At 40.8% G+C, this 14,152-nt stretch overlaps 1 protein-coding gene across 18 annotated transcripts in view; it reads right to left on the bottom strand.

The window, feature by feature from the left end:
- Positions 1-14,152, bottom strand: part of CACNA1D (calcium voltage-gated channel subunit alpha1 D) — a 192,772-nt gene that overhangs the window by 77,403 nt on the left and 101,217 nt on the right. For all 18 annotated transcript variants that reach the window (XM_081848801.1, XM_081848804.1, XM_081848799.1 and 15 more), the window contains 5 exons: positions 11,144-11,231; positions 10,146-10,172; positions 4,925-5,085; positions 4,003-4,228; positions 3,630-3,837 (listed from right to left, as the gene is read on the bottom strand). In XM_081848801.1, coding sequence (XP_081704927.1) covers positions 3,630-3,837; positions 4,003-4,228; positions 4,925-5,085; positions 10,146-10,172; positions 11,144-11,231 — 710 coding nt within the window. The remainder of the gene's footprint in view (positions 1-3,629; positions 3,838-4,002; positions 4,229-4,924; positions 5,086-10,145; positions 10,173-11,143; positions 11,232-14,152) is intronic.

Raw genomic sequence — 14,152 nt, 5'->3', positions numbered from 1 at the left:
TGCAAACAGGATATGCATGGCCTGATGCAGAGAGAATGGTAGATTCTCTTAAGTCCACAAAGTGAATATGTGGCTGAGATGAAACTTTAACAGGAGACTACCTGGTTCACTAGAGATACACCAGTGTCAGGGCTCCACTCACTCTGTCCAGACCTTATCTCTCACCTCCTCAAATGAGAACTAAGGAGAGCAAGACCCTTCAGCAGATCTCCACACTGGGAACGACTCTGACTAGACAGTTACTCTGGACATCCCTACCCTTACCCTGGGCCAGGAGGCTGCCATGCCAGCTGTTTCAAGGCCACAGGAGCAGAGGGAATAGTGAGTAAGGCAGCAACTTCAAGGCCATCACCAAAATACCCTGCAAGCTGCACATTAGGCTATTAGGGAGAAGTGCATGAAAACACCTGCTTGGATACCAAAGCCTGGGTGAGACCAGGAAGGGGTGGAGCTTCCAGCTCCTATGCAAGTAAAAGCTCTCTTCCAAGCTCCAATCTTCCTAGCCTGGGGAAACAGACAGACATCCAGCTCTGAACTGGGTAACTGCTAGAAAAAGAAACTCTGTAATATTCAAAGTTGCAGTCAGCAAAGAGATCCCTTGGTTCACTTTGCACCTATTAGCAATGTTTAGGATGACTTAAACGGACAAGAAATGTATTGGCTGAGCTAGCCCCAAGACTGGCTGTGGCTGTAACAATCCAGAGACTGAAATCATTAGTCATTCATGCGTCCAAGCTCATTGTTTTCTTGGCACAACCAAAAGCACCTGCAGACACCTAACAAAGCAACCTCTGAACCAGATTTCAAGTGTGCACAGGGAGCTACAGGATAAAGGAGTTGTGAAAAGGGGGAATTTCTATTGCAGAAGCAGAACAGCAGCGCTTGATACAACTGAAAATGATCAAGGGAATGCAATGTGATAATCTTTATTAAACCACCAAGATTCTGCAAATGAACATGTGATCAATTAACTGAGAATTTTTAAAAAACAGTAACTTTTTGCTGTTTCTCAAGCAACGCAGAGTACAAAACTCTAATCAAAATCTATCCAGGTTTTTCCCCTTTGGTGTTTTATTGAGATAATTCAGCACCTAATCAGCTAGCTTGAACATATTTCATCTGGGTACATCCATAATATGAATGGAAAACAGTCTGAATATGGTTTCAAATATGGTTTGTTTGTCATAGCTTGGCCCAAAGAGCCCTAGGAACTATAGTTTTATACAGACATTGTAGGTTTGTTCTTGAATAACACTGGGTGATATCCAGTTTGTGCCCATCTGCTAGCGGAAATGACTTCCACTCACAACAGGACTTCTCCTTCCTCTCCTCCCACGTACAGCGCTTTGCATGCCCACATCTGCTTCTGGGGGGGCTGAGGTATCCTTTGGAGCTGATTTTGGGCTCTGGAGGCAGGAGAGGAAGGAGACACTGGATACCAGCCCCTATGGAAAACTATCATTCCCGAAAACAATTAACATTAAAACAGCTTTGAAACTCCTTTAAATAAATAATGTAGATGCACAGTGCATAGCCAAGCAGACACCAAACTTTTTATTGAATGCTATAGTAACACTGCATCCAGACATGATGCTAAGCTATGGTATAGTATTACATGAACAAGCATCAGGTTTCTGCACTGCCACTTCCCTCCTTGAAGCAGTCACAAGGAGGTCAGAAGCTTTCCTCTTTGTAACAGAAAGAGCAGTCACTCCACCTCTTCACTGACCAGGTACCACCACCTCCCATGCAAACTTACGAGCTGCAGAAATTAATTGGAGGGTAGGGAACTACTGTTAGCAAGCTCACAAATCTGTCCAAGCAAGGGCCCAACGTGCACCTTAAAATTATAAGAACAGAAAAGCACTAGGAAAAATGCGTAAGACAGAACCCGAGTTAACAGAATACTTAACTCCAGAATCAAGTGGGATCTAGTATTTTGTAAATGTGCTTCAGCATGAACGCGAGAATGACTACAAACAGATAATACATGTACAGCCTCACCTCAAGGCCACTTCACTATTGTTTCCCCCCACACACATGAAAACTAATCTCTGTTGTATAAAATGCATGTCATTTATAATGTCTGAATGGATGAACTGTCTGTTTTTACTTTCCAGATTAAAGAGTTGGAAGCAGCCACAGAAACATCGGCGTCCTCATTTATGCATCTATGCTCCAAAAGTTACTAATGCTGACACTAAACCTAGCAAACATTGCTGTCTGTAACATCTTCAACTAAGGCTGCAATCCTATTATATACAGTGGTACCTCGGGTTAAGAACTTAATTCGTTCCGGAGGTCTGTTCTTAACCTGAAACTGTTCTTAACCTGAGGTACCACTTTAGCTAATGGGGCCTCCCGCTGCCACCACGCTGCCACCGCGCAATTTCTGTTCTCATCCTGAAGCAAAGTTCTTAACCCGAGGTAGTATTTCTGGGTTAGCGGAGTTTGTAACCTGAAGCGTCTGTAACCTGATACGTCTCTAACCAAAGGTACCACTGTATACCAAATGGAATTTTCTTCTGAGTAAACATGCATGGTCTTGCACTGTAAGTAAACTTGCCTAGGACTGGGCTGCATGATTTGTAGCAACAGCAAACGAACACCAAGAAATGTGCCAAGTCTGGAAGATATCACAGTAGTGCAGGGACATTATTTCGGCGCCACAGGTAGATAAATAAGAGGAAACTAAGGGTTGTCTGGTTTTAGGGCTTTTGTTTTGTTTTAATTACAATAATTTGCCACTAACATTAATGGCTACAATCTAGTTAGCCCTTAACTTGCATTTGAGGGCATGTGTGAATTAGTGGTTCTTTGTTTCCTTCTTCATTGTTTTAAGATTGATTTATATCTATTAGTAACTTTGCATTAATGTAAAATTTTATATATAACTATATATTTCTGTAATATTTTGTTTCAGTTGCCTGTTGTTGCTTCAGTTTTTTGTACACCGATTAAAAATATTTTAAATATATTAAGCAGTATAGAAATTAAAGCAAGCAACTTGAAAAGCAGATAACTCTTCCTGCATATTTCTGTCTCTCTGTCTGTCTGCCTGTCTGTCTCTTCTCCCAGTGCTAGTTTTAAAAGTTACCCAAATTTCAAAATCAGCCTTTCCTCCAACACTGGGTTTTTGTGGGGTTTTGAGGGGGGAGGAGAAAAATCAAATAAATATACTTTCTTGTATGTGCAAATCCATAACACCTGCACCTTTGGACTGTAGAACAAGATTGAGATAATTTACCAATATACAGCTTCAAACAAGTGATATGCAAACATTTTGTTTTTTTAAAAAAGACAGTTAAATATAAGAGAAGATTTTTTTTTTTTTTTACATTAAATGACTTTACATTTCTTATATTTTGGATGAACAAAGACAACTTAATATTAATGACGTTAACATAAAAGCTATGCTGAATCGATAGATAGAATACATGATATGAACAAATGGTACAAAATGATGCAAAATTACCAGAATATTGACTTTAATGAGCAGAATGCTATTTAACACAAACAGAATTAATAGTAGTTGTGGTAGTGATTTTTATTTTTTAGGAGACAGGATTATTTAGACAGCTTTTGTTGTTCAAAGATAAAATGTTTTATAGTGGGTGAAAGAAAGTTACCTGGAATACAGTTAAAAGAGCTTGTGGGAAATTATCGAAGGTGCTCCGTTTTGTTTGAGTTTCATCAAAATTAAATTTGCCTCCAAACAGCTGCATTCCAAGCAATGAGAAGATTATGATGAAGAGGAAAAGCAGAAGCAACAGTGAAGCAATGGACTTCATTGAGTTTAACAAGGATGCTACCAAGTTGCTCAGGGATGTCCAGTGCCTACAAATTAAAATGCGTGTGTTAACCAAAAAAAAAACCGTAAAAGAACAGTGCGTGATGAAATATTACAAAAGAGCTGCAGATCATACAAGTGTCAGTAGAACTCAGCAGTAAGTTGTTGTTGTTGTTTTTAAAAAAAGCTCATTGCCTTTAATTTGATCTTACCTGGTTACTTTAAAAATACGGAGGAGACGGACACAGCGGAACACTGAAATTCCAAGGGGTGACATAATTTCCAACTCCACCAAGATGGTTTCAACAATGCCGCCACATACCACGAAGCAGTCAAAACGATTAAATAGGGATACAAAGTATGACTGCAGGCCCAAACTGTACATTTTTACCAACATTTCACAGGTGAATAAAGCCAGAAGAACTTTGTTAGCAATATCTAGAGGGGAAATATTCAGAAAATTATATTGGTTTTTACACCTCTGATTCAGTTTCATATGTTCTGCAGAAAACAGTAACAGTTTCTATTTTGACCACTTTGAGCAAACAGAATCCTTCACTCCACATTCTTCTCAAGCTATGATGATGCAACCTATCCCCACCAAACCACAGCTCAGAAATAAAGGAGTTTGGTTCATAGCATTAGCAAGTTTTCATTTCCTTCTTAAAATACACCAGTTTTACTTTTAGTACAGAAATGATTCAAAGTTTAGTGGGATTCTGATGTATGCACCAAGATTGACATATACAGTGTCTGCTTTGTTGTATCGTGTGAGTACAAATACCCTAGTACAAATTTTGTAGTAGGCCCAGAAAAACCTCTCAATGACACAGACCAGAGGTGCTTGATAACAGCACACAGTTACAGTCCACAATCCATTTGACTACAGTAAACTGCAAGTTCAAATTAGCCTAGATTGCAACCCATCTAATCTGTGGATTGCAATCCATCTAACCTGGATAAACTCTAGCTGCAACAACTACATGGGGCTAAAAATTTGCTTATACCTTCCCATTGTTCTTTTTTCGCAAAGCTTAAACAACCCAGAATGTCTACAAAATGCTAAATAAATAAATGGCTTTGTATTAAGTCTATAACAGTATTCTATTTGTTACTGAATGAATAAAATTTTACCTTGTATTTGTGTCAACCAATCAGGCTGGTTGTAATGCTCAGATGAGATAGTTAATGTGTTCAGGAAGACCAGTACAATAACTAACCAATAAAACGAAACAGATTTGACAGCAGCTCTGCATCTTCTTCTATTGAATCGGTTCCATCGACGCCAACGGCGACTAAAATATAAAACAGCAGACGTATTACAACACAGAATAAAACCACAAAAATTAGGCTTGAGGAATTTTTTTCTAGGTAAAGACATCATGGTTGACTGTCTTGGTGCAACTAAACCACAGAAAGAACCCTGCTCTCGTGCCCATGCGCCATAACTCAGTTAGTTGGGGGATACAGCAGACACCCGGTAGATTTATCTCAAGGACCCGGTAGATGTGACACGTGTAGACAATTCTTAACACACTTTGGTCCCAGGGTGTTTAAGGCTTTAAAAGTGAGAACCATCACTTTGAACTAATCTCAGAAACAAATAAGCAGCCACTACAGGTTACAGTATCAGAGTTGGATCCAGATCCATTCTGTCTGATCCAATAAACGTTCTGACAAGCTTTCTTGGTCAACAGAAGTTTCTGAACAGTCTTCAATAGCAGTCTACATAGCAAGCATTACACCCATCTGCTGTGGCAGTGGATTCTGCAGCAATAAACAGACAAGGTTGTTACCATCGATTGTGGCAGCACCAATCATATACTTTAGGAACAGGAAAATGAATCTCATGCCCCTTTCCCACCTCCTCAAGATGAGGTATCAACAATTGTATGTTTTAAGAGTCTAACAAGCAGCAATTAGTATACATTCCACTGCTTCACATAGACATCTCTGGATCAGACAGGGAAAAAATCATGTCTGAATAAAGATTATGCAAATCAGGATTAGTTTAAAATTAGTTTCAGGTTAAAATTAGGGGCAAAGTCAAGGATACTATTTATACTTGATTTTTAAAAAGGAAGAAATGTGAAGATGAAATGGAGTCAGGATTTGCTGCTCTCATATTGTTGCCATTAATGACAAAGCTTTTTCATCTTTATCTGTGGCTGCCACATTCTACCTCTTAGTCCCCTGTCTTATAAAGACGGGCATTTCATGAGGTTTCCAATACATTTAAAATATTTTGGAACTATGCTACATTCGACTCAAGAGCAAATAAAAACAAGACTCAGGAGCAAATTAAAAACCTTCAAGGACTATGGTGTGCTGCTAATCTTTGGGAGTCAAATGAACATAAACTGTCACAGCTACGCCTTGAATGTGAATGTATGTTGTATTTACATCTGATGGTGAGGAAAGATCACAAATACATTATTCATATCACAATATTATGGCCACTCCAGATCTTTGGTAATCAACTATACCAGTCTTCAGAGGAAGTGCTAAAGCTGACTAGGATGAAGAAGGTATATGCTGGGACCACAGAGCCTATTAGAATTTGCCAGTGAGGAAGAGGGGTTAGAAGAACCAAAGTTTCCATGCAATTCACACCAACCCCTATTCCTCTAGGATGGCGGCAGGATGATGGTGGCAGCTTCAACATTACAAGTGGTACCTCTGGTTACGAACTTACCGTATTTTTCACCCTATAGGACGCAGTTTTTCCCCTCCAAAAATGAAGGGGAAATGTGTGTGCGTCCTATGGGGCGAATGCAGGCTTTCGCTGAAGCCTGGAGAGTGCGAGGGGTCGGTGCGCACCGACCCCTCTCGCTCTCCAGGCTTCAGGAAGCTATCCCCCCAGCCCGGCAAGCTCCGAGAACAATGGTGAAGCTGCGCGCAACTTTGCCATCGCTCTGGAACCCGTTCTGGGGGCTGAGGTCGGGGTCGGGGGAAGCTCCGGCTTCCCCCGCCCCGCAAGCTCCGAGAGCGATGGCGAAGCTGCGTGGAACTTCGCCATCGCTCTCGGACTCTCCAGGCTTCGCACAGCTCTCCGCAAGCGGTGGGAGCCCGGTACTGGGCTCCCACGGCTTGTGGAGAGCTGCCTGTTCTGGGGGTTGGGGTCCAGGGAAGCTCGGGCTTCCCCCGCCCCAGCCCTGCGCCGGGGGGGGGGAATAATTCCCCCCCTTTATTTCCCCCCAAAAAACTAGGTGCGCCTTATGGGCCGGTGCGTCCTATGGGGCGAAAAATGCAGTAATTTGTTTCGGAGGTCCGTTCTTAACCTGAAACCATTCTTAACCTGAGGTACCACTTTAGCTAATGCGGCCTGCCGCTGCCACTGTGCCCCCGTCACGTGATTTCTGTTCCCATTCTGAGGTAAAGTTCTTAGTCCAAGGTACTACTTCCACGTTAGCAGAGTCTGTAACCCAAAGTGTTTGCAACCCAAGGTGTTTGTAACCCGAGGTACCACTGTATTGCAAAAAGCATTCCTTATGCTTAAGCTTGCACATCCTTGCAAACCTGTCTACTTTCATAAAATCACCTTTTTGCAGGAAGTACCATTTACAATTGTGGAACACTTCGCAGTTTACTTTGGCTTTTATTCACCCCCCAAAATACCACTGCGTACAAGAACAACTACTCATGCAAGGTTAAGATACCCCATTAAGTTATGAAAGTGAATAAAACCAACAGGTGTAACAACAGGTGTTTAGATAGACTGAAGTCTATTAAATGCATGAAGTTGTGTGGCCATAAGCAAAAACATCTAGGGCTCCATATTAAAGAAGGAAGTGAAGGTGCAGTAAGCACACATGGACTGGGGCATATTTCAGCCCTGACTGCAGATTTTCTGTGAGCGAGAAAATATAGAATTCTTCTTATGGCTTTAGAAATCCTGAGCTATAGATCTTTAGATACATCTAGCCACCATTGTATATATAACCATAGCTATTGTCATTTTCTTCACTGCTGAGTCTAGGGAAGGAAAAAAACCATTTCGAAGATTCCTACCAGGAGAAATCCAAAATCCAATGAATGCGGTATTGATAGTTTTTAAGAGATTTAAGTTCAAGATTAAGAGATTTAGTTGTATAGCTGATTGATTAAATTATAGAAAGAGAAGCAGATAAGGAAACAACAACCTTGAGATTTTTCGCAGAAAGCTTTCTTAAAAGGTAAGAAACTTTAGAGAAGAATACAAGCTACTTTAGAGAAGAATACAAGCTACTTGTATTTGTATTCTTAGTTTTTAGTGTGAACAAAGGCAAAGTTAAGAAACAAAGCAAGATACCATATTGAGAATATGACTGATTTTTTTTTTATTGTGCTTCTAAATATCTGCCTAAAGAAAAAGGACATTAATATTAATATTTTTGTTGTGATTCTGACACATTACAAAGCAGCATCCATGGAATATGGCATAAAATACTTCAAGTACTGCCTCTCCTCATATGAACTGACTTGGACCCTGTGATCATCAGCTGAGGCCCTTCTTCATGTGCCTCCTCCAAGAGAGCTCTGGAAAATGACAACACCAGAATGGGCCTTTTCTGCAGCGGCTTGTGGAATGTTCTCCCAAGGGACACTGATTTGGCACTTTCATTACACATCTATAGGCGCCAGGCAAAACATTCCTCTTCTTCCAGGCCTTCTGCTAGTTGAACAATCTATGGCCTTTTAAACTATGTTGTGGAGAGTGGGTGGGTGGGTATTGTTTTTGCTTGCTACTATGGAATGGAGTTTTCTGTTTTCATATTGTAAACCATCCTGCGATCCTCGGATGAAGGGTAGTATAGAAAATTAATAACAACAACATTTTTTTCCTACTCTGATGAAAGTTATCAGCCCAAATAGATTTTAACCATATATATCCAAAAACCGTACAAAAATTCCCACACAAAAAATTATTTCTGCCAAGTCAACTGTATGCTAGTTGAAAGAACAGAGTGAACTCTGAAGCATGCCTAGAAGATTTTAGTCATTCAAAATACAATATTTTGTATTGGGTTGGGGGAGAATCTATTCTGCCCATTCATGAAACACATTTCAGGAACGCTGAAAAAGTCAGTGGAAGGGTAAGTGGAGGAGTGGAAGAGTTCACATTGATCTAAAGGCTAGTAGATTTGAGGCGGAGGAAGAAGCCACATCAGATGCATAATTCTCATTAATAGTAACAATACAGTGGTACCTCCGGTTGCGAATGGGATCCGTTCCAGAGGTCCGGCCGTATCCCAAAGTTTTCGCAAATGGAGAGACCACTTCTGCGCATGCAGCGAAACACTTTGGGGTTTGCTGCTTTCGCAACCCAAGGGTAACGTAACCCGAGGTTCCACTGTACAGTGGTACCTCGGGTTAAGTACTTAATTCGTTCCAGTGGTCTGTTCTTAACCTGAAACTGTTCTTAACCTGAAGCACCACTTTAGCCAATGGGGCCTCCCGCTGCCGCCGCGCTGCCGGAGCACGATTTCTGTTCTCATCCTGAAGCAAAGTTCTTAACCCGAGGTAATATTTCTGGGTTAGCAGAGTCTGTAACCTGAAGCGTATGTAACCCGAGGTACCACCGTAATAGACTCTGCCTTCCTCATATAAAGCAACTGAGGTGGCTAACAAAGCAATTAAAAGCTGCACAAAAGCAGAGTACTGCACAATAAGGTTAAGATTATTTCATTACTTATCATGTGTCCAAACCTCAGCATGTGAAACTAAAACAGCTGCATATTCTTTTCTTGTTACTCCCCCATCCATTCGCATTCCCTTCCTCTGCTGTTTCCTTTTGTCAACATTAAATTGGAAACTCCTCAGAGCAGCGACCTGCTCTCTTGTGCTCCACATGCTGAATTTTAAAAACTATCCCATTTCTATAGGACCGATCATGTAAATGGGAAGTGGTAGAATTGAAAGATCACAGGTTCAATCACCAGTATCTCCTCATAAGGCTGGGGGGAAACATGCCTGAAATTCTGGAAAGCTATAATAATAGTAATAATAATAATAATAATAATAATAATAATAATAATAATAATAATAATAATACAGACAATACTGAGCTTGATTAATGGACCAATGGACTCGGTATATGGCAGCTCTTTGTGTTCTTTAAGCCATTATTGCTTAGTTGTTTAATTACCTGCTCAAGTTTTTGTGGCCAAATGTTGTTAGATAGCATATGATGCTGTATACATTTCTTGTGCATTCACTAACCCATTTTTAAAAAAAGATTCAGTCATAGTCAACCATACACTAACCCATTTTTAAAAAAAGATTCAGTCATATTCAACCATAATATGTGTAGATTAACAGGAAACAGTTAAGGTACAGGGGGAAAGTGATGGAAAAGAGAGAGAAGAATACTGACCTGAACTTGGATTTTGAGATAATTTGACTAAAAGAAAAGGAAAACATATTTTTAAAGAAAATACGTAACAATTATTTACACAACTCCTTCTCCCTTGAAAGCTATGTTGGAAATTAAAAGCATTTAAAATTATTTCAATCTTGCATGTCTGCTTGATACAGAAATGTTCTATTGGTGTAAATTGCAAAATAATGGCACCTTTTTACTGCTTTTGAAGGATCAGCACAATAAAAGCTTGCATATTTTACATACATAGGAAACATTGTCTTTTTGAATTGATCTTTTACCAAAGCATATCAGTAACGATACTATTAAGACACCAATGTCAAAGTGGTTCAGAAACAGATTATAATCAAAATTTCATGATCAAAAAACCGTGGTTACCTGCTTTTATCTCACCACTCCACCATGGCACTTACAGCAGATTCCCCCCCCCCCCCAACAACCTTGCAATGTAGGCTGGAAGAAAATGATTGCCCAATACCATACATTGAGCTTGAAAGGGTTGAGCAGGAGTTTGAACTCAGGTTTCCAAGGTCTAAATCTAGCCACTACATCACACTGGTACAAATCATGGTTTGAATGTACTTATCGAGCGAACGGGGATTATCATAAAGCATTGTCTGAATTGTTAGGTAAAAACACATGATAATAGCATCCATACCCTGTGCAATTTCTAGCAGCTGAACACTCACTACAGATTTCTGACTTACAAAATAAGCAGTAAAGGACTACCAACTTAAATAAGCTTCAATGAGTTATTCAACAAATGTACATCATTTTAATCTGCCACATCTCAGAGAACTCCATTTTTGTTCAAAGACAATCTTCCTCAGAGTTTTCAGTTAATAAATTAACAGCACTAATGGCGTGTGTGTGTGTACACACACACACACACACACACACACACAAAACTTAGATGAAGAAAACTGTTCCTTTGCTCAGGGATTGCTAGAAATAAAACCACTGACATTCCTACCATGCTGATTTGTACTCACCACAAAGCTCCACAGCATGCTGGGCCCTCTCCTTCTCCACCAACATTTTCCGTATTCACAGACTCAGTTTCACTCGCTTGCATGCTTGCTGTTGGTAAGATAGAAGATATAATTAGATTTTTAGCTCAGCAAAGCCAGCTGCACTTTGCTTTGTGTGTGTTGCACAGAAAAGCTGTGCATTTCTCAGGTATTTATTTAAAAGCTTGCGGGGGGATCAGAATGAAGTGTGAAAATGTTCACTTTAGTTAGCTGGCTTATGATAGCTTACTCTTTTTCTTCTGCGCAATCCCATTGTTTAGCCTGCGCTGAAAAAGCTGCCCCCAAATCCAGTTTGGATAGAAATGGTTTACAGCAAGCCAAGTTACAACCCTCGCAACTTCTAAGATGCTTTTGTGGCCAGATTAGCCCATTGCGTAGGGTTGGAATAGTTAAGTATAAAAAAGTTAAGTTTAAAAATTTCAATTGAGCTTTCGTGTACCTTCTAAACCAGGATGGTGCAATGCACGGTCTGAGGGCTTCATGTGGTTCGTGGGGCCTTTTTTGGTGACCCTCAGCAACACTTAGGGCCCCACCAAGCCCTCCCCTCCCCTTCCCAAAGCAGGGTAAAAGAGATGAAGCAGTCAGTTTTGGGAAGGAGGCGTAAGAGCTCTGCCAGGGTCCTAGAGTTCTCCCTTCCCCTTCCCAAAGCCTAGTTAGCGCTTTCCCAGCTTTGGGAAGAAGGTGGGGGAGCTGTAGGATCCTGCCAGAGCCTCATGCTGCCTTCCCAAAGCAAGGCAACGTGAGGGCAAGGGGGGGACCCCTCATATTTTGGGCTCACTTCCCCCTCCCCTCTGGGTTCTGCCCACTGGGCATGAAAACTTGGGCTGCCCTGTTCTATAAGCTCAGCACAAAGAGCTTATAGAACTGCACAAATGGAAAAGCACCTCTGTGCCTTGGGCACTGATCTTCTTAGTTGCAATCATAGTAGCGAGTGGGGAAACTGGCTGCTGTGCTCATGTCCTGCTTGTGGGCTTCCCAAAAGCGGGGCTCTTCTTAGTGCAAAAGGCAGAGCACAACAGTTTACATTTTTCTAAGACCCAGCATGTTCACCCATGCTTATGTTGGTATGGTAGCAGCTAAAAGAATTAACTACAAGCACCAGGAAGCTCCTCTCCTCCTCTTAATCTTGCCTCTGCCATGCACAGCTCTCTCACACCGCTTGGGGGGTAATAGCACTGACCTATTGCATGATGTTGTTGTAAGGATTATTAAGCCCATGCAATATAGCATTCACAAATGAACTGGTTCAATCTGTAGATGGAGGTTAGAGGTGGGGCTAACCCATTGACTGTGCGTACTTTAAGAATGTCTGCACAGGGCCAGAGGAGCAAGGATATAGAGAAAACTGATAATGCTTCACATGGCAGCTGAGATGAAATTATTGCCTCAGCACACAGAATAGAGAGACAATTTCTTGCCAGTCCACTAAGACAGGCTGTCACCTAAAGCAGAACAAACAAACGAACAATAGACTGGCTTTTAAATTACCAGGACTTAGTTCCAGTCCTGGAACATTTCTGCCTTCACTATCTTCACAAGTTTTGTCAGGGACAATTCTGACAGCTTTTATTATCTTGGTACTTGTTCTAATTAAACAATTTCCTCAGGTGTCAATGTTTTGCACAATATTTGCCCCCATTAAAGATCTGAAGTACTGCTAGGTTGAACATATACTGTCTATGGCTCACTCCAGCCTGAGTACAACACCGTGCCTAATTCACAACCATGTGTTGTGATCTGCCAGGTGTAAGTGAGAACCCTTCCCTCTTTTTAGTCACGGTCTGGTAGCAAGCAAAATCACCTAATGAAGGCCAAGATATGTGGATAGCAGGGTTGCACAGTGGCGTAGCGTGGGGGGTGCAGGGGGGGCCGGCCGCACCGGGCGCAACTTCTGGGGTTAGGGCAAATCCACGGGTTAGGGGGCGCAAATCCACGGGTTAGGGGGCGCAAATCACTTGCCTTGCCCCGGGTGCTGACAACCCACGCTACGCCACTGGGGTTGCATTAATCTTGGGTAGTGGGGTCCACAATCCTTTTGAGTTTTTGTCAAACAACTCTCATTATGATCTACTCTGTTTAATTTAATGGCTTTCCAAGCAATCAGTATACATCTTGGGCTGCAATCTGATGCACACTTAACTGGGAGTAAGCTCCCCAGATCATATGGGAACTTACTTTTGAGTAAACATGCCTAAGATTGAACTGTTAGTCATTTGTTGCACAGGATTCAGACTTCTTCCATCAATGTTCCGATTCTGTTATCTATCACACTTTCTCTGTCCTTTCTCAGTGTGGCATGGCAGTGTCACCAAGCACCATTCAATAACGCCTGCATCAACACTACTAATTCTAAGCAATTACACTATTTTATTTTATTTTATTTTATTATTATTTTATTTTATTTTATTTTATTTTATTTTATTTTATTTTATTATTATATTATATTATATTATATTATATTATATTATATTATATTATATTATATTATATTATATTATATTTATTTTTTAATTCACCAGAGAGTGAGAATTTCTCCACTCTACCACTTAACTACTTGAAAGGTGGCAAACACTTAAAAGGCTACTCTCTGCCTCTAATTAATTTCTAGGGATTGTCTCCCCCTGTCTAATGTTGAAGTGTATGTCTCCCTGGTTTTAAAAAATATAACATGTGAATGTTTCAATGCCCCACCCCGCCCTGCCAACATAGCTACCCACATTTCAATCACTACCAACACTGGTTTGGGCCTAGCGAAGGATAATTCTGAGAAAGGAAACATTATCCAGAAAAGTCCTTCAATTTATTTGCACGAAAAGCCACCAAGCCTCTGGACTGTCCCACAAAGCAAAGAAAGAAGTTCCAATATATCCATAAAAACAATATATCCATGAAAACAGAATATATCCAAGAAAACAGTTCATTCTGCTGGCACTGCACAACACCGCAAACATACATTTTCGCCATTGGCAG

This window comes from Podarcis erhardii, assembly GCF_964252035.2.
Source record: "Podarcis erhardii genome assembly, chromosome: 2".
NCBI classification, from domain to species: Eukaryota; Metazoa; Chordata; class Lepidosauria; order Squamata; family Lacertidae; genus Podarcis; species Podarcis erhardii.
This window is presented reverse-complemented; position numbering and strand designations above follow the sequence as displayed.